The sequence below is a fragment of the Macrobrachium rosenbergii genome, chromosome 40 (assembly GCF_040412425.1).
Source record: "Macrobrachium rosenbergii isolate ZJJX-2024 chromosome 40, ASM4041242v1, whole genome shotgun sequence".
In the NCBI taxonomy this organism is placed as follows: domain Eukaryota; kingdom Metazoa; phylum Arthropoda; class Malacostraca; order Decapoda; family Palaemonidae; genus Macrobrachium; species Macrobrachium rosenbergii.
This window is the reverse complement of record NC_089780.1, coordinates 21,040,400-21,059,669: the sequence shown is the minus strand read 5'-3', so window position 1 is coordinate 21,059,669 and position 19,270 is coordinate 21,040,400. Positions and strand designations below refer to the sequence as shown.

The 19,270-nt window shown below is 37.4% G+C and overlaps 2 protein-coding genes across 6 annotated transcripts in view; one reads left to right on the top strand and one right to left on the bottom strand.

Annotated features, from left to right (window-relative positions):
* LOC136826223 (vascular endothelial growth factor receptor kdr-like) overlaps positions 1-19,270 on the top strand; it is a 73,967-nt gene that overhangs the window by 48,733 nt on the left and 5,964 nt on the right. For all 4 annotated transcript variants that reach the window (XM_067083291.1, XM_067083292.1, XM_067083290.1 and 1 more), the window contains exons 11-25: positions 3,952-4,155; positions 4,648-4,835; positions 5,922-6,037; positions 6,648-6,715; positions 6,967-7,170; positions 7,578-7,715; positions 8,539-8,666; positions 9,110-9,226; positions 10,723-10,881; positions 11,511-11,661; positions 13,888-14,115; positions 14,853-15,012; positions 15,658-15,884; positions 16,232-16,371; positions 17,542-17,664. In XM_067083291.1, the coding sequence (XP_066939392.1) occupies positions 3,952-4,155; positions 4,648-4,835; positions 5,922-6,037; positions 6,648-6,715; positions 6,967-7,170; positions 7,578-7,715; positions 8,539-8,666; positions 9,110-9,226; positions 10,723-10,881; positions 11,511-11,661; positions 13,888-14,115; positions 14,853-15,012; positions 15,658-15,884; positions 16,232-16,371; positions 17,542-17,664 (2,351 nt within the window). The remainder of the gene's footprint in view (positions 1-3,951; positions 4,156-4,647; positions 4,836-5,921; positions 6,038-6,647; positions 6,716-6,966; positions 7,171-7,577; positions 7,716-8,538; positions 8,667-9,109; positions 9,227-10,722; positions 10,882-11,510; positions 11,662-13,887; positions 14,116-14,852; positions 15,013-15,657; positions 15,885-16,231; positions 16,372-17,541; positions 17,665-19,270) is intronic.
* The window catches only part of LOC136826224 (WD repeat domain-containing protein 83), a 29,379-nt gene continuing 24,558 nt past the window's right edge, over positions 14,450-19,270 (bottom strand). The window contains exons 9-10 of one of the 2 annotated variants that reach the window (XR_010849558.1): positions 15,350-15,479; positions 14,450-14,963 (exon numbers count right to left, since the gene is read on the bottom strand). The gene's annotated coding sequence lies outside the window, so the exon portion shown is untranslated. Of the gene's footprint in view, positions 14,964-15,349; positions 15,480-15,891; positions 16,005-19,270 lie in introns of those variants that run through there. The other variant, XM_067083298.1, reaches the window with a different exon arrangement.

Genomic DNA, 19,270 nt, shown 5'->3' with positions numbered 1-19,270 from the left:
GTATTTGCCAAGTTTTGGAGCAAGGTCTTTTTTTTTATTTTTGCTGCCTTTAGACGGCCTTCAGGTGTATTTTGTTTCTTGTCTGAACTCAAAACATATTGATATATTTTACAAGGCTACATATCATACTTAGAGCATCGTGTAGGAGAACTAACGATTTCTTAACGCTTGCTGGCAAGACTGTTGGCCAAACAGAGGCGTAACTAGTGTTATTGGCGCCCCGGGGGCGGACTCTGAAAGTGCCGTCCCATTCCCGTGCTAAAAAGTACTCAAGCGGTGAAAATTAAATCCACATTTTAAGCCTTAACATCTCAGTCATTTATTTTATTTCATCTCATTTATTTTATTTCATAAGGCTAAAACAAAAACAACACAGCAGAGTATAAATCGCTGTTCAGTGTTCCGATCAGACAAAATATGCTAGAAAATCTAGAACTATGCTAGACCAGACCAGCTGAAAAGATGCCAGAGTGCCGCTCCCCCGGACAGTGTCGCCCGGGAGGACCTCCCCCCACCTCCCTTAGTTACGCCACAGTGGCCAACTAAATATTGTTTATTATTCGGTATTTGAATGAAAATGGATAAGCTAGAGGTTGAGCAGCTGAAAGAACCCCTTCGAGAGAGACAGCTTAGTAGGACTGGCGTTAAGGCTGAATTATCAGAGGTTAGCAGAGGTTAACAATGAAATGTTGGCTTACAGGAGACTATTTTGAAAAACAAATTAGATAAAACTGAACAGATTAAGCAGGAATATATCAAGTTTATCACTTATGTTTAATTTAGGATATGCAGAAAAGGTTTCGAACCCAGCATGACAATAACTATTGGTACATGCCCCATTTGGCAGTCTTTCAGTCCCAAAAACAAGAGATATGTGTGGTGTTTCACCGTACAGCAAAAGTTCGTAGTAGCTCACTTCATGACCAATATTTTTCTGGACCTGGTATGACAAGTAGTCGACTGGAAGTTTTACTTAGGCTCCGGTTTGTAAAATTTGCATATACGGTACATATTGCACAAATGTTTTATCAGATGCATGTTCCTTTTGAGGACAGAGACTACCCTCGGTTTCTCTTGTGGGGAAGACGGGAATACATTTAGCCATCCTGAGACTTACAGAATGACTGTTCACTTATTTGGAGCCACATCATCTCCCAGTGTTGCCAGTTAGGCACTGAGACGAAGTGCAACTGGCAACTGATAAAACAGTAATTGATGGGGGATACTTGACCATTTTTATGTTGACTGCTTAAAGGCATCCATTAATGAGGCCACTTTGGCACATGGAGCAAAAGAGACTAAAGACTTTCATGTGCCAAGGGTGGTTTCAATCTCGAGGAGTTTGTCAGTCCTCGTAAAATTTTACTTGGTGACCTACCATGTAATTCAGTTGATAATGATATCCTTTCTGTTGTGGATAATGGATCCACTCTCCCTTCTCGTAAAGTATTTAGAAGTTTTAGATGACTTGACTGCTTCAGCATTCATTAATGGACTGCAACGATTTCTAACAATGAGAGACGCAGTTTAGGTAATGAAGCGTTGATAGAGGTATACAAATTTTACAGGGGCTGCAAGGGAACTTCAAAATTCCCCTTAGTGTCTCGATCACACAGCCATTGGCAATATGCTTCTAGTTCGGCAGGTTGATTCCCATTTTGGTGGTGCCTGGGAGAGGCAAGTAAGAACTGAAAGAAGGGTATTGGCTTCAGTTTAAATCAACAGGCCCTTTCTGATGACTGCCTACGCACACTTTTTTTGTGAAATTGAGGACACCCTTAATAGCAGACCCTTGACTACGTTTTTCAGGGATGTCATTCATTGACCCATTGCATTTTGTTTCCAATTTATCGCTCACACTAAAAGGAAACCACCAGAAAGAGTTCGGGTCGTTTCGGCCGTACATCATTTGGGCCGTAAGCACGTTTACGTGCAAAATGGGCGCCGAGTTTAGTACCAGCCCTTTGGGGATGTACGTAAAACGTAAAATAATGACGGTAAAAACCACAAACATGAGGGTAAATACCATAAACATAACGTCTCACGTTGTGATGGACGTTACGGCCTAAATGACTTACGGCCAAAACGATCAGGAAGAGGTGCCCTTTCAGACAAAGATTATGTAAGATCGGGATGGAGATGTGTACAGTATCTTGCCGATTTATTTTGGTCCCGTTGGACTCGAGAGTGTTCGACTAATTTGCATAAGATGTAAACTGGCAAAAAACTAGACGAAATTCAGCAGCTGGTGACGTGGTTCTACTGAAAGACGAGTTGCGGCCGCGAAATGGGTGGCCACTTGCTTTCCACTTTTTCACTTTGTTTGGTTTTATGTACAGCCCTCCACAGGGATAATTCCCCTTCTGGCGGGTCCATGTACGTTTTCAAAATAAGGTGCTTCTTAATTATAAATGTCTTTCAGTGTTTTCTCGTCAGTATCGTTTCACTTTCACTTTGTTTCACTTTGTTTGGTTTTATGTACAGCCCTCCACAGGGATAATTCCCCTTCTGGCGGGTCCATGTACGTTTTCAAAATAAGGTGCTTCTTATATTTTATAATTGTTTTTCAGTGTTTTCTCGTCAGTATCGTAGTTCCTGCAGAATAGGAGAGTCTTTAGTTCTTTTTTTATATTTGCATTCTTCTTGTATGCTCTCCAATTCATTTCTCGGTATAATGTGGTTCGGATTCCACAATAAGCTTTAGGTCCCGTTGCTAGGCAACCAACTGGTTCCTAGCCACGTAAAAAAAGTCTAATCCTTCGGGCCAGCCCCAGGAGAGCTGTTAATCAGCTCAGTGGTCTGGTTAAACTAAGGTATACTTAACTTCATTCGAAGTGCCACATTGAGTGGGGAGAGTCGCGAAATAGTTCTGCCTGTCACTAAATAACGTTATTAGACTTTGATGACCACTGGGAAGTTTGGTAAGTTCACGACTTGATGTATTGCAGCACAAGTTATTTACTTTGCAATACTGTAATTTAATGTCTGTGTATAATTGTTCAAATTTTGTTTTAAAACTTACTGTTTTATGTTTATTATTACTTTATTGTACATTAGACGGAAGTTTAGGACTGACCCAGAAAACAGCTTATATTTCTAATCAGTGTATTTGAACCTTCGCCCTTTAAGTAAAAAAAACTTTATATATATATATATATATATATATATATATATATATATATATATATATATACCTACTGTATATATATATATATATATATATATATATATATATATATATATATATATATATATATATATATATATATATATATATATATATATAATATATTAGGTATATACATTATGTCTGTATGTATGTATGTATGTTTGCCGTAGCTCAGGTAAATATTTGACTGGTGGTGGTTGTTCCCAGGGGAGAGGGCGCAAATGCCGTGTGCATTTTATATTTTATTCATAATTTTTTGAGATTTCTGCTGCAACGCTCTTCTCAAGACTACCTCGTGAAGTAGTTGCCAGATCCAAGAAGGCTGTAGTTTGACGAAGTGGTGATTGTTCGTTTAAAGAAAGCCGTCCTCCTGAAAGTTAGTTACTGCGTGGCCTTGGGGCAGTTCACAAGACGCGTTGGTTGGACCTCAGCTACGAGGGACTCATGCTGAGTTGATTAGGCACGTCGACCGGACGAGAGGTGATGGTGTGTGTGTACATCGACTGGGACTGCATCCATTCGACTTTGTCAGTTGTAATATCTGCGACTGGACGATTATTACCTCCATGCTGTTAAATATTTAGGTGGACCCATACACATTCCAAAACCTCGATCTCGGAACTCCCTATGAAAAATAAAGTTGAGGCCTCAACGCTGACAGCTTTGGGGTATACCTAAACCTCCAGTGGTTAAAATTGTTTTCCTTTTTTCAAATACTCTCTATTTATGGCTATCGACTAACGCCACCCTAACACTTCTGCAAATTATCCCCAATCTCGCAGATGATATCTTGGCCAACTCCTCCAACCCCAAGCAGGGATCCTTCCGCCATAAACTGGATGTGGAACACGAAAATGGGAACTTGTTCTTGACGCTCGTGAACCTCTCCGTCAAAGACATTGGGACTTATGTATTGGAAGCTCTGATCTCGGATTACGGGAAGGTCCAAGCGAGAGACGAACTCACTTTCAACGTCACGGTGCCAGGTACAAACAAAAAAAAAAAAAAAAAAAATTAATCAACTTGACCTAATTTATAACTCAACTTCAATCTTTGTCTGTCTAAAACCCACCGCCAATGATTTTATTTAAAGAGTTTTACTACGAAAATAAAACCGATACGATTGGTGTTCGGAGACGTCAGCAGCAGCAGCAGGAATGAATTTTTGACGCGAGCCACAATTTCGTTCCTGCTCTCTGCTGCTGCAGACGTCCTCCGAATATCAGGCATATCGGTTTTATTTTCTATTCCTTCATACTTATTTATTCATCACCTTTTCCTATAACCTCTCTCTCTCTCTCTCTCTCTCTCTCTCTCTCTCTCTCTCTCTCTCTCTCTCTCTCTCTCTCTCTCTCTCTCTCTAGGCTGATAGTTCTCTTTGGAGCCCACTTGTGTTTATAATCTGTTGATTCTATCCATAATGATTTTCAGCTGGAGATTTAAAGCAAGAAATAAAAAAAAATTCCTTTTTCTTTCAGTGCCCCCATCAGACCCAGTAATTGAATACTGGGTTAACAACACTAGATTCGACAACAAGATGGTGCCTCAGATCGAGGATTTTAAAGTGATATGTAGGAGCACGGGATACCCAAAGCCTGACCTGACCCTGGAATTTAGGGAATGTTTCAGCAAGGTCAACTGTACCGACTTCCAAGTCATTTCGAAGGTAATCCTTTTGCTTAGGAACCTACGTACAGCTTACACTTCTCCCGTAGAAAGTGCCGCCAGTGAACCTCGCGCGGTGGCTGTAGGCATTACTTAATTAAGGTTCTTTGCAGCCTGCCTTCGGGCCCAAGCTGCAATTGATTCAAATTGCAACTGCGAGGTTTTACTCCTGTTACACCTTTCAAACCTTTTATTGTCAATTAACGTTTCAGCGCTGAATTACATCATCATCGGTCTAAGCGCCCGGCCTCTGGCCTAAATTCTGTATTAAATTCCATACGGTTTAAACTTTTTAAGATGAAAACTCTTTGAGATGAAAACTTTTCAACTAAATTAGTAACGCCCCAACTTGCCAGATGCTTTTGGGAGTCTGGTTCTCTGTTAAGTTAACAGAGTCCGTTCAGTAATAAAGGCTTTATGTTGTATCCTGCACCTGAATGTGTTCTAGAAGATGTATTCAGTTAACAGCAATTACCCAGAGTTCCTAACCTAAACTGCCCTAAAATGGAAAACTGCAGCATCTGCAAGTTTTTCGAAATTGAGATATGTCACCTGTTGGGCTCGTGAAACACTAATACACAAGTTACTGCAGTTTCAGAATGATTCTTCGATGCTTTCCACGAGTATTTACGGGGTCCCATTTATAGTATCTGCAAAATCAGTATTAAGACAAGGGAGTATTCCACCATTTTTCTCAGGTTTGTGTTTTTGCAGACACTGCAGTCTTCTATTTTAGGGCAGTATACTAGCCTGTACTAAATATTCAATTTAAGAGATTTATATGATTATGTAGCAATTCTAAAATGGAAATTTTTAGCGCTCATCGATTGTCTCTTCAGTAAACCATTTGTATAGAACGCAGTTGTCAATCCAATATAGCATTTTATGCTTAATCAGCTTTATCAGATAATGATAAGCTTAAAGTACTTAATTCTTGAACTGATAACTACTATATATGCTATTAGATATGGTTTACTGAAGGGAAAATTAATGATCTCATGAAATTTCCACTTGAGAGTTGCTACATTTTCACATAAGTCTCTCAGATTGAATTTTAAATCTATCTTTGATAACATTTTCATTGCAGGATGTGGAGAGCAGGAAGAACCTCCTGCAGAGGCTCAACTTGAGCCAAGTTGACAAGAGCCTCACCAAAGGAATCGGTGTTTGGGAGGGCAAAGCTCTCGTCCAGGGATATTACAGGTTCGTGTTAGACTGAAAATGTTTGCTTGCTTCGTAATAAGAGGGAGATTTGCTGTCTAGCTTATCTGTACGCTCGTGATTAGATACATGGCCCGTGAAGATGGCCCAGTTTCCTTTAAAAGATAAAAAGAAGAAAAATGCTGTCTCCAGGAGATCCTGATGTTTACAATGAAGTTCGAGAAAAGTTAAGTACCCTAACTAGGAAAAGATGTCAGGACACTTTTATTATGACGAGAGCGAAGAGTGGCATCTCTCTCTCTCTCTCTCTCTCTCTCTCTCTCTCTCTCTCTCTCTCTCTCTCTCTCTCTCTCTCTCTCTCTCTCTCTCTCTCTCTAAGGATAAGTACTTCAACTAGGAGAGGGTATCTGGCCACTCTTACTGTGACGATGGTGAAGCCTAAAATGTTAACTTTTACTTGTACATCATAGAAAGCTATTCCTACCATTATGATATGATAAAATAGTAGAACTAACTTTCATATATGCAAAATCTACCATAAAATCTTCTTGGGGAATTTGCAGTTATTTCTTAAGGTTTCAAAACCTGAAAAAAATTAGTTCTGAAAAAATATACTTCCCAGACTTTAATACCTGTTATGAATTAATTTCAGGTGTTCAGCAACAAACATCAATCTTCAAGATGCGAAGCCTACTACTCAGAAAATTTTCCTACTGACAGGTAAGAATTTAAACCAAAACTGCAAGACAGAAAATGCAAAAAAAAAAAAAAAAAGTTGATATGAATTAATATATGAATTTCCATATGATCGTTATGAATGACAGTTTTATACTCTGAGAATCTTACGTAAAGAAAATTCATGCTCCGCAATGAATGAAGCTATTTTATACTCGAAATTTCAACTAGATATTTTTCGATTCATATTCATAAATCGTTTAAGACTCATTTGTCAATGGTCGTTGCTTTTACAGATTCTGGTCTTGGTTCCCTGAATATTAAGGTGGAGGTCAACGGCATTCGGGCCAAGAATGCGAAAAAGGTCAAAGTCGTAGAGGCTGATAACGTCACGCTCCTTTGCCAAGGCAATAGGATGCTCACTTCACCTCCTCTGGAATGGAAACTCGGTGGTCTGCCCCTGAGTAAAAGCAATGCCTCTCGCAAGTATCTTGCAATAGGTAAGCTTCTAATTTTCTTTTTTCGTCACCTGGCTTCATCTTCTCGTGATTCTTGAAACTATAGTGTGAGACATTACAAAGTTTCATTCTCTTGTGATTCTTGGAACTATAGTGAGAAACATTACAATGTTTCATCCTCTTGTGGTTCTTGAAACTATGCTGAGAAACATTACAAATCCTCATCCTCTCGGGATTCTTGAAAACTGAAGTGCATAGTAGTTTGTGAGAAACATCACAAGACCTCATCCTCTCCTGATTTGCAACTTGAAATGCAGTCTTTGAGATAAGCATTACAGACTAATTTTTTGCCAATAAAAGTTCTTCTTGGAGAGCAGTCACTTAAACGCTTTCCATGTTTCTTCTATGTTTAATTATAATAAATTCTTCCTCACTCTCATTGCTTTCAGAGGAAGAAACGGATCTCTTGTACGTCTCGAGAATCAGTATCAACAAAATACCGCTGGAAAAGAACGGCACCTTTGATTTCCGCTGCGAAAACACCAAAGGCTCAAAGCTGGAAGCTGAGCTAGGGATACATGTCATTTGTAAGTATCAGTCAATCAATCATTTCCTGTGGCACCCACGGGGATGCCTAGGACCTCGATGAACTCATGCCACCACATTCTGTCCTGGGCTAACCCCTCAAGATCTCCCCAACACTCGTCTCCTGCTTCCCGCTTCATTTCCTTTGGCCTATCATTACCTCTTCTACCAAGGGTAACCCACCCCAGTGTATCTCGTACTGTTCCCTGTCTTCTATACACATGGCCTAGCCACTTACAGCATGGGAACCTAACGTACTCATCGACCGGCTGCACCCCCGTTACTTCTCTAATTCTGTTATTTGATATCCTATCCCTCCAATTAATTCCTAATATTCTTCTGACAGCCTTATTTTCAACTGCTAAGAATTTGTTTGTAAGTACAGAAGCCAATTATTTTGAGTTTCTGTACTTATTTCGCCCATATGGGCCTAGTAACATCAGCTCACTCCACTAACGGCACTGTGGGCATTGCTTCAGCCCCTGGCTGCAACCCCTTTCATTCCTTGTACCATACCTCTTTCTTCAGCCTCCCTTTCCATCCTCTCCTGACAATTGTTTCAACATTATTTTCAACGCTGAAGGACTTCATAGTTACCAGAGCATGGCCTTTGGCCTAAATTTTACAATCCAGCCTGTACTTATTTCAGAGTCCCTCCAACATGTTTAACATAAAATTGTTGCTGTGGTGCCTATTGGTATAAAAGCTCTAATAAATTGTTTGTCTCCTTTGACAAACATTGTTTCCTATAGGTAGATATTTATGCCAGTAAAATGAATGTGTGAAAGTTTCCAGTAGTCACATCAACTTTCGTTTTACCACCAGCCATGCGACCTCCAGTTTGGCTGACCAAGGGTGCACCTCTTCAAGACCACAACCTCAAGGAAATGGGTAATTTGACCTTGAAATGCCCTGCTAATGGCGTTCCGGAACCTAAAATCAAGTGGTATAAGGTAATCGGGTTAAATAATATGGCTCTTTTTTCTGATCTAATATACTGCTTCAAATGTAATCTGTGACGTTATGTAGAAAAATAAGGATAAATCAACTATGTTTTGGCAAACAAGTTTCACGACAACCTATAGGATCGTCACTGGAAGCTAAGTAACAAAATTAAATGGTATCAGGTAATTGGCTTAAATAATGCTGTACCTTTTTGTGATCTGATGTGCTGCTTCTAGTGTAAGCTCTTAAGGCAATTGAGTATATAGAAAAATAGAAATTGATCAACTATTTGTTTCGGAAAACTAGTATCACAATAATAGATTTATCAATAAAAGCTAAGGAACACAAAGATGTTTATAGTGTGACTTTAGTACAACTAGGAAATCCATGTAGTGCTGGAACAAAATTATTCATAAAATCCATTTGTTTTACTTTACTAATGTTTCACTAGGATGATGAACCACTCGTGGAAACAGGCAGAAATGAGAAGACTCATCGCCTGATCAGGGGTCCAGAGATTATCTTCAGCTACCTGAAAATCTCCGATTCCGGAAAGTACAAATGTGAGGTAGGTGATTGGTAATATATCCGAAATTATCATGGAATGAATAAGGAACACAGAAAATTTAAACACCCATAGTTGTGATAAAGCACTTGTTTTTCGTAATGGATTCTCGGAAATAATCTGGTGAGTCGAGAGGACCACGCTATGGCTCTAATATTCTTGAATATCTTAATTAACTTGTTGATTTAAGGCAAGGACTCATGCTGGCATAAGGACAGTTTAGCCTAAAACTAAGTCCAAGGCTCTTGTATAGGCCTACTTTAACCCTGGCAAATTTGTGTGCTACTCTAAGGTAAAGACTCTAGGAATTATCAAAATAGAGTTATTGACAGTTTTGGACTGTTTTATGTCTAAAACATATCATGAACTGTTATTGATCAATAAAAATTTCGAGAGGGGTTTATTGACAATTTTGTTCATCGCTCGTAGGCACTGTGGGCGACAAACTGTCGCAAAACTTGTAAAAATATGTTCTGATCCATTTTAGTCCTTAATTATTGATATACTTTTGTCACCCACTAAAATACCCTATTTTCTCTAACGATGATGTCGAAGAAAACGAGAGATTTGAGTAACTCGCTCAAGATGTATTGCCCCAAACAATTTTTATGTAAATATTTGTATTTCTTGACTTAATACAGTTCTGTATTATCTTGATTTGTTTTTGTATTTATTTACTTATTTTTACAGTAAAGTAACTACAATGTGTAAATCAACATATTTACAAATATACAGACATGCAAATGAATAGCTATCTTCCTCATCACCATTCACGGATACGAAATTTATCGTAAGTGAAATAATTTACAAAACGTTTTGTTTGACAGATGGTAGAAATAATAAGGATATTGTGTTTTTATTTATCAGGGGTATCTGTACAAGGCGTCTATTCACGAATAAAAATGCTAGTGTATTTCTGATTACAGTTTTTCTCTCTCGAAATAGAAGCAAAGAATAGGTTTTTTATAAGGGAAATATATAAAACCTATATGCACAGTGCACTGTGAGAATTGAAAAAACAAAAGAAATCTGAACAGAAGCAAATGTCTCCATTGGAGACATTTTTTTTTTCTTTCGCCATTTTCTCAGAACTTAATACCTCGAACTGAACCAAACTGAATGAAACCTTTATAACTTAAATTTAATTTAGCATAAGGAAAATCATCTTTAAGGCCAACTTTTTTTATGATTTATGAAAATTTGCCATTTTTTCAACTAAAAATTTATAAATTTAGAGGTCTGCTTTTTTTTTATTTCCTTAGGCATGTATTTTCAGTAGTAGTTGTTTAATAAGTGGTAAACATTTGAAGCAACTCCCTTCAGTCATACGGTAGCTATGGTCACCTACTTTATAATGGAGCCCTATGCCAGCGCCATGCCCCTATATCAAGTAACCTCTTCATTCTTAAGAGCAAAGTTCATATGCAGTTTGCCTTGTGGTTATTCATCTTTTCCTTTGGCTGTCAACGGGAACACTTAATTCTTCTTCTTTTCTCCAGGCGGTCAACAGAAACAACACGATTTTCAGCGAAGCCTACGTAACAGTGACTGATCCGGACGCCTTCGCCAACATCAACATCATCATCATCATGGGAGTCCTCTCCGGCATTCTCATCATCCTCAGCGTCTTCATCTGCATCAAGATTCGCAGCGACAGGGTAAGAGAAACAGAAGATGGAGAGAGATGCCTTTTCAGGCGCATTCTGCTATTTCTCTTCCTTTGTTGACTTTGGGCAAAGGTTTTGATGAGGCAGGTCGAATGCTCTTCCCCCAGCCACTCATTGAAGGACCATTCGACGATAAATGAGGCATTGAATTAGATCATGAAAGGTTGCTTGGTTATCACAAAAAAATTAATATTTTTAAGATTATCTCCAATTTTAAGGTCTTTATTTTGCAAAAACTATCAGATTTCCGTAAAACTAAACAAGGAGACCATTCAACAAATGAACGCTGGCACAACCTTTCAGGAACATTCGACAATAAATGAGCCATTAGCTTCGATCATGAAAGGTTGCTTGGAAATCACTTAAAATTGGTGTTTTTCAGAATATCTCCAGTATTAGTGTCTTTATTTTGTAAGAAAAAAATGAACGAGACAAACTTAACAAATGAACATTGGTAGAGCCACAAAAAGTTTCTTTTGAATCAAGCTTAAGAAACTTAGGTTAACGGCTATATATGACAAATGCAAAATAACAGCCAAGATTAAATATTGCTTGCATATGTCAACAATGTCATCATATTAACTGTACTTCAGTAAATACTTCCTGCTTTTTGACAACAGAAACGTGCCTACAACATTCGCCTTGAAGACCAGAGAATGTTTGAACAAGGGGATCCTGATAACCTGAATCCGGAACTTGGCCTGGATGAACAAGCAGAGCTTTTGCCTTACGACACCAAGTACGAAGTCTCGAGGGATTCAATTGTTTTCGGTAAGGTTTTGTGCTTTTAAAGATTTACCAGATATTTTGTGCTTGAAAGGTTTACCAGATATTTTGTGTGCTTGAAAGGCTTACCAGATATTTTGTGCGCTGGAAAAGTTTACCAGATGTTTTGTGTGCTGGAAAGGTTTACCAGATGTTTTGTGTGCTGGAAAGTTTACCAGATATTTTGTGTGCTTGAAAGGTTTACCAGATATTTTGTGTGCTTTAAATGTTTACGAGATATTTCGTATGCTTGAAAGGTTTACCACATATTTTATGTGCTGAAAGGTTTACCACATATTTCGTGTTCTTGAAAGGTTTACCAGATATTTCGTGTGCATGAAAGTTTTACCAGATATTTCGTGTGAGTGAAAGGTTTACCAGATAATTCGTTTGCTTGAAAGGTTTAAGAGATAATGTGTTTGAAAGGTTTACAAGATATTTTGTGTGCTTGAAAGGTTTACCAGATATTTGTGTGCTTGAAAGGCTTACCAGATATTTTGTGTGCTTGAAAAGTTTACCAGATATTTTGTGTGCTTGAAAAGTTTACCAGATATTTTGTGTGCTTGGAAGGTTTACCAGATATTTTGTATGCATTAAACGTTATAGATATTTCATATGCTTGAAAGGTTTACCAGATATTTCGTGTGCTTGAAAGGTTTCCCAGATATTTCGTGTGCTTGAAAGGTTTCCCACATATTTCGTGTGCTTGAAATGTTTACCAGATATTCCGTGTGATTGAAAGGTTTACCAGATAACTTGTGTGCTTGAAAGGTTTACCATATAATTAGTGTTTGAAGGGTTTACCAGATTTTTTTTTGTGCTTGAAAAGGTTTACCAGATATTTTGTGTGCTTGAAAGATTTTCTAGATATTTCGTGCTTGAAAGATTTACCAGATATTTTGTCTGCTTGAAAGGTATAGCAGATATTTTGTGCTTGAAAGGTTTACCAGATATTTGTGTGCTTGAAAGGTTTACCAGATATTTTGTGTTCTTGAAAGGTTTACGAGATATTTTGTGTGCTTTAAAGGCCAGATAAATTGTGTACTTGAAAGGTTTATCAGATATTTTGTTTGCTTGAAAGGTTTACCAGATATTTTGTGTTCTTGAAAGGTTTACCAGATATTTTATGTGCTTGAAAGGTTTACCAGCTATTTTGTGTGCTTGAAAATTTACCAGATATTGTGTGTGCTTAAAAGGTTTAACAGATATTTCGTGTGCTTGAAAAGTTTACCAGATATTTTGTGTGCTTGAAAGGTGTACCAGATATTTTGTGTGCTCTAAATGTTTATTAGATATTTTGTATGCTAACGTCTACCAGATATTGTGCGTGTGCCTGAAAGATTTACCAGATATTTCGTGAGCCTGAAAGGTTTACCAGATATTTCGTGTACCTGAAAGGTTTACCAGATATTTCGTGTACCTGAAAGGTTTACCAGATATTTTGTGTGCTTGAAAGGTTTACCAGATATTTCGTGTACTTTAAATGTTTCCGAGATACTTCGGATGCTTTGAATGTTTACCAGATATTTCGTGTGCCTGAAAGGTTTACCAGATATTTCGTGTCCCTGAAAGGTTTACCAGATATTTCGTGTGCCTGAAAGGTTTACCAGATATTTCGTGTCCCTGAAAGGTTTACCAGATATTTCGTGTCCCTGAAAGGTTTGCCAGATATTTCGTGTGCCTGAAAGGGTCACCGGATATTTCGTGTGCCTGAAAGGTTTACCAGATATTTTGTGTGCTTGAAAGGTTTATACAAAATGTTTTGTATGCTTGAAAGGTATACCAGATGTTATGTGTGTTTGAAAGGTTTACAAAATATTTCTTTTGCTTGAAAGGTTTACCAGATATTTTGTGTGCTTGAAAGATTTGCCAGATACTTTTTGTGCTTTAAAGACCAGCTATATTATTTGCTTGAAAGGTTTACCAGATATTTAGTGTGCTTGAAAGGTTTACCAGATATTTTGTGTTTTAAATGCATTCATTATCAGGTACTACTTTACAAGGATGTAAGATAAGAGGCAGGATTGGATTTCATCTTTGAAGTCAGCATTCCCTCTTAACTCCTCGACTTCTTCAACACTTTCTGGATGTGCTTGTCACTACCAAGCCCAAGATCCAGATGAAGTTAAGAGAGGTCATTACGGTTACTACAATTACACAAGCATCTGGTGTATAGCAACCAGATTCTATATATATTTGTTTCTATCTGTTTACTTCTTCATTATCTTTCAGATAAGCTCCTTGGTGCTGGAGCCTTTGGACTTGTCTACCGAGCCACAGCTCTCAACCTCATCCCAGGTCAGCCTAGAACGACCGTGGCAGTCAAAATGATGAAGTCTCGAACTGACAGCTCCCAGCTGAAAGCTCTGAGGTCAGAGGTAAAGATTTTGATTCATATAGGGCGTCACGTCAACATTGTCAACTTGCTTGGGGCTTGCTCCAAGGAACTTGCTACAAAAGGTAAGTACTTCAGAGTGAATGCACTTGCAGACCTTTACCTACTGAAACTTGCAAATAATTGCCTTAATTTCAAGAGCTAATCTCAAATTTTGGTTTACAAGTTTGTGAATATGAAAAAGTAGTGGTTTTATTTTTTGCTTCGAGTAAACGCATTATTTTCAAGATATGGCTTTCATATACAGGCTGGGTTAGAAATAGGGCTGGCCAACAAAAAACAACTAAGAATTTGGTCATTTTTTTTTTTTTTACAACAAATGCAATATTGTTCTCCCTTAAACAATGGTAAACCAATTGAAAGAATGTAAGACTGAATGAGGATAATAATAAGACCTCGGATGAATTATTTTTTCCTTGTAAGAATCTTTAAATGTATGTAAGATACTTTAAATAGGTCACGAGGCACAAATACTCAATCATTATGGTCAAGAGAAAAAAAAAAGGACATTTATAACATATGAAGAAGTACATCATTTCTAGAAACAATGACACAAGATGGCTAAAATCCATCTTGTTTCCTTCTAAAACTTTACTTAAATCACAATACGAGGTTTGATAAAAAAAAATCAATATTTTTAACATACAAAGAAGTAAAACACTTCCAGAAATAAATGACATAAGACAACTAACCCATCTAGTCTTCCCTTTCAAACTTTACATAAACCACAACACAAAGTTTGTTTCCCACACTAGTCACCGAAAGTAATACGAATTCCTCTTGTTTCTGTCTTGTTCTCCAGGCGAACTGCTGCTCCTTGTGGAATACTGTAAGCACGGCAACATCCTTGACTACATGCGTCGCAGACGAAAGGACTTCGTAAACCAGATCAATGAATACGATAGGATAGATCCTTCGCTCACCGATGCCAGGATACGCCAGCGCACCGAATCGGGATCCAGGTTGGTAAAAAAGGATACAAAAGATAAGTCAATATTTAGGCCTCTATTTGCTGTCTACGATGAGAATGTCATTAGCAGATAAAGCTAAATAAGCATAAAATACTTCATTAAATGGGTAGTTGCTCTGTATGCTGGTGGGAATAATGAATGATAGAGAAATTTGCTTTTTTAGATGTGCTACTTCTTTATATAGACCTCTTCAGTTAATTGTTAAGTGCAGGTTAGTTTACTATTATTGGGTTTTATTGCATTCACTGTAATGTGTCATTCTTGTGGTTTATGTGGCTCAAATATTGTTTTATTTCATGACTGGAAAAATTATTTCTAGTGTACATACCTAACACACACAACTGTGCTTCATTTAGTTTTTTCCTGACATGACTCGCTGAAAGATATCTTATGCCTCAGACACTCATTCTTCTAATTTTTACTACTGAATGTGAAATGCTTGTCGGGTGGTTAAGGGACTGAAAAATAACCAAAGGATTTATTTTAAAAGCATGCTGAAAGCTAAATTATCAAATCATAATCTCATTTTCATAAAATATAAGAACTGAATGACAGACTTAGCCTTTTGGTTTCAACAATTAACAAGATTCATTTCAGTTTCATCTGGTATAAACGTTTAAAATTTTTTCCAACTAGGACTAGAATCTCCAGAGGACTGAGGTACGCCCATCTGAGCTTCAACCAAGACATGGTGACTTACACAGCCGAGAGTGAAAATCCTGGACAGTCTCTGTGGATAGAGCCTTCCTCACCCACAGATTCGATTGGTCCTAATGGCCACATCCCTGAGACCTTCAGAAGCAGAACAGAGTCTGGTTCCTCGCCTCTCCCTGTCGCTTCAGACATGAGCACCTTCACTTTTGGTAGGGAGCGTCTTGTACTTGGCAGACATTTTTGTAGATCTTTTTACTCTTAAAAGAACAATTATCCTTTTCTGTTTCTCTTTCCATAGAAGCACATGAAACAGAGAGCTAACTTTCATTCTGTTTTAAAGAATTTTAAAGAATATGAATACCTTTTTCATGCCTAACAATTTCCTATCACTCTTAAGAAATAAAAGTTGCATAAACTCATTAGCTTTTGAATCTTTAACTTAAAATTTTTCAGTAGTTATAAACCCAATACACTTTTACCTTTTTGTACTCATTCTCTTTTAACACTGGAGTAATCTTATATCTTTTTGGTAATAATTAGGAACTTTTGTCAACAGAGAGTAGCAATGGTGGGTCAGATAATGGCTACATTGGGTCCAGAGCTGTTGGTTCTAATCCAGAGTTCCTGTGTTCAAGAGACCTTCTCTGCTGGGCTTATCAGATAGCAAAAGGCATGGAATACCTTGCCTTTAAGAAGGTGAGCCATTTTGCTTTGATTTACAGGGAAATTAACAAGTTAACTTGTGTCATGTCTACTCAGGGTGTATATTGAAAAAAAAAAAAAAAATAAAGAAAAATTCTGGATACACTAAATTACTTTAACGTTTAGTAGGAAAGGAATATATGATTTTTTGTACAAGAAACAATTTGCATCTGGCAATGTACTGAGCATATCAGTCACGTTTTTGAAATCTGTCGATCTTCTGACTGTTTCAACCTGACAAATAATTGGGCTCGGGTGCCTAGCCATACACTGGATTCTAGAAAAATGCGATAAAGCATTTAGCATGTCATGAACATGCTTTTGTTTAGACTAAATATTGAATGCTCTCACTCAAGCCTACAAAGCATTGTTCGTCACACTCTCTGTTTGGATTATCACTAAAAGGTGACCTATTGGGCCTTTTTACTAGAGTTTCATTTCAGCAAGATATAATTCTGAGGATATATAATGGCCATCTTTTCTATAAAATCTGATACTCATTAAAGATTCAGCCTATGTTGATAATGCGTTACGTACGTACCTGGCATTACTGTTCAGTTAACTGTCCTCATTAAGATCTTACTTTTGTCCTGGTTCTTCAGTACAAGGCTTTAGCCCTTGAGAAAAGCAGCTTTCACTACCAAGGAGTAAATAGAATACCAGTAAAGAAACAAGCTACCTGACATACTACCCTGCCCCCTTGCCGACAGTCTCTAGGTAGACTGTCTAAACTCTTTGATTTCGTCCGATTTTTCAGTAACTTGTGTCTGATCAATTTCACTGTGCATTCCATAATTATAAAGACCCAATTCATTTATATGGACCCCATTCATTACATTGCAATGCTGAGGCTAATTGAAAACTGCTCAGAGTCTGGATAAATTCGTATCTTTCTCCTGTAAAAGGATGAAGGCTCATATACTTTGAATATTTTTATTAGACTGTACGATCAGTCCAGAATCCTTTATAAATGCTGTATTCATTTCCACTTAAAGAGCGCATATTACTTGAGGCATGTATACCGAGAATGTTCATATTAGATTGTACACACTCATTCCTTTGGGAATATTCCTAAAGTTTTCATTTCCACAATCAGAGAGCATTTAGCTCCCCAGTCAGTAATTTCTGTTCCGTTCGTTTTCTAATATACAAACTACTCAACAGGTTTTGCATGGTGATCTTGCAGCTAGGAACATCTTGCTAACAGATGGCAACGTTGTCAAGATCAGTGATTTTGGACTTGCAAAGGATATATACAAGAATGATAACTACAGGAAAAAGAGTAAGGTAAGAAAAATATGAATCACTGTCTTTGTTCTTCAAGTAAAACTTTGGTTGACTAAGAGCTTATGCAGTGAGTCTGGGATGGGAAACCTATTTTCTTCCATATCATAAAATTGCAACTAAAATTATTCCATAATGGTTCTCAGAATGAAAATCACGTACTGAAAATATAAATAGATAAGTTAACAGACACTATGTCTATTAAGACGAGTTTCTATAGAAAAGTTTTTTAAACTCACCATTTAATAGTGAAAACTTCAAGGCATCAAATTATCCAGTTATCTTTTTGATATCATTAACTCAAATTTTGCCTTTTTATCACTTTATTCACCAAAAATTGAAGTACAAGATATGTGATTCATGACATTATGAAATCACTCATTACTAAATAAAAATGTTTGGAAAAATCAAGTCCGCAGTAGTATGCATGTATATTGCTATATACTGGAAGCTTTCGCCAACATGATCAATTGGCCTCTTCAGCCTGAATAAACAGAAATATTACATGTGTGACGACATCTTTGATAAAGAAGTTAAAAACCAGCTTGTTAGTCTTTCAGGTAACTCCAGAATTGCTCAATAGTTTACTACAATTCTCTGGGAACATCATGGCACAGTAGAGGCTGGCATATTGGTTGTTTGTCTTACTGCTTGTTGGGTCTCCAAAACTGGTGAATTTGGTGGTTCTTCGGTTGTTCTAGAATTAGCTCTTCCGTTGTTAAATACATCTGCAGAGCATAATGTGGAAGCAGAAGCAAGTGGAGCAGTTGAAAGAGAAACTAAATTTATCTCAAAAGTACCCATTAAATATATAAGAGCCCCTTCTACAACCCTACGCTAGCCAATATCACTCTCTATACAATATATATCGGCATTTAACCAATCTATCCTATATCCTATGGTCCAGTTCTAAACTATGTCTTGCTACCATACTTTTCTGGGATCCTATTCTGAAATCTCATTTATGTTCCTCTAAACAGATAGATAGTCATCTTCCTGTTTCGCCATAATATCTTTGTATTGCAGTCTTTAAACACCAACTTTCTTATTAGTGGCACCATTTTCCCGTCTGTTTCTTATAACCTGACTGGCTACAGAATTCTTATAACTTTAGGCTAATTTCACTTTTTGGATGATAAGGTATTATGTTGCATGAATTTATTGGCAGCAGATAATGACTGGTGATATATTGTATAGGAGTACTGATATTGGCAAGTGGAGGGTTGTAGAAGGGGCTCTTATAAATTTAATGAGTACTTTTGAGAATAAAAAACCATTCACTCAGGAAGATTGCTTCACTAATAAGTTAGTATGTTTAGCTGCCAAAATAAATTTAGATTCTCTTATGATTGCTCCACTGGCTTCTGCTTCAACAATAAGCCCTGCTGATATATTTAACAACAGAAGGGCAATTTCTAGAACAACCGAAGAACCACCAAATTCATCAGTTTTGGAGACCCAACAAGCGGTAAGAGAAACGACCAATATGCCAGCCTCTACTATTGAGCAATTCTGGAGTTACCCGAAAGAATAACAAGCTGTTTCATAACTAACATTTATCAAAGATGTCATCATATATGTAATATTTCAATGTTTATTCAGGCTGAAG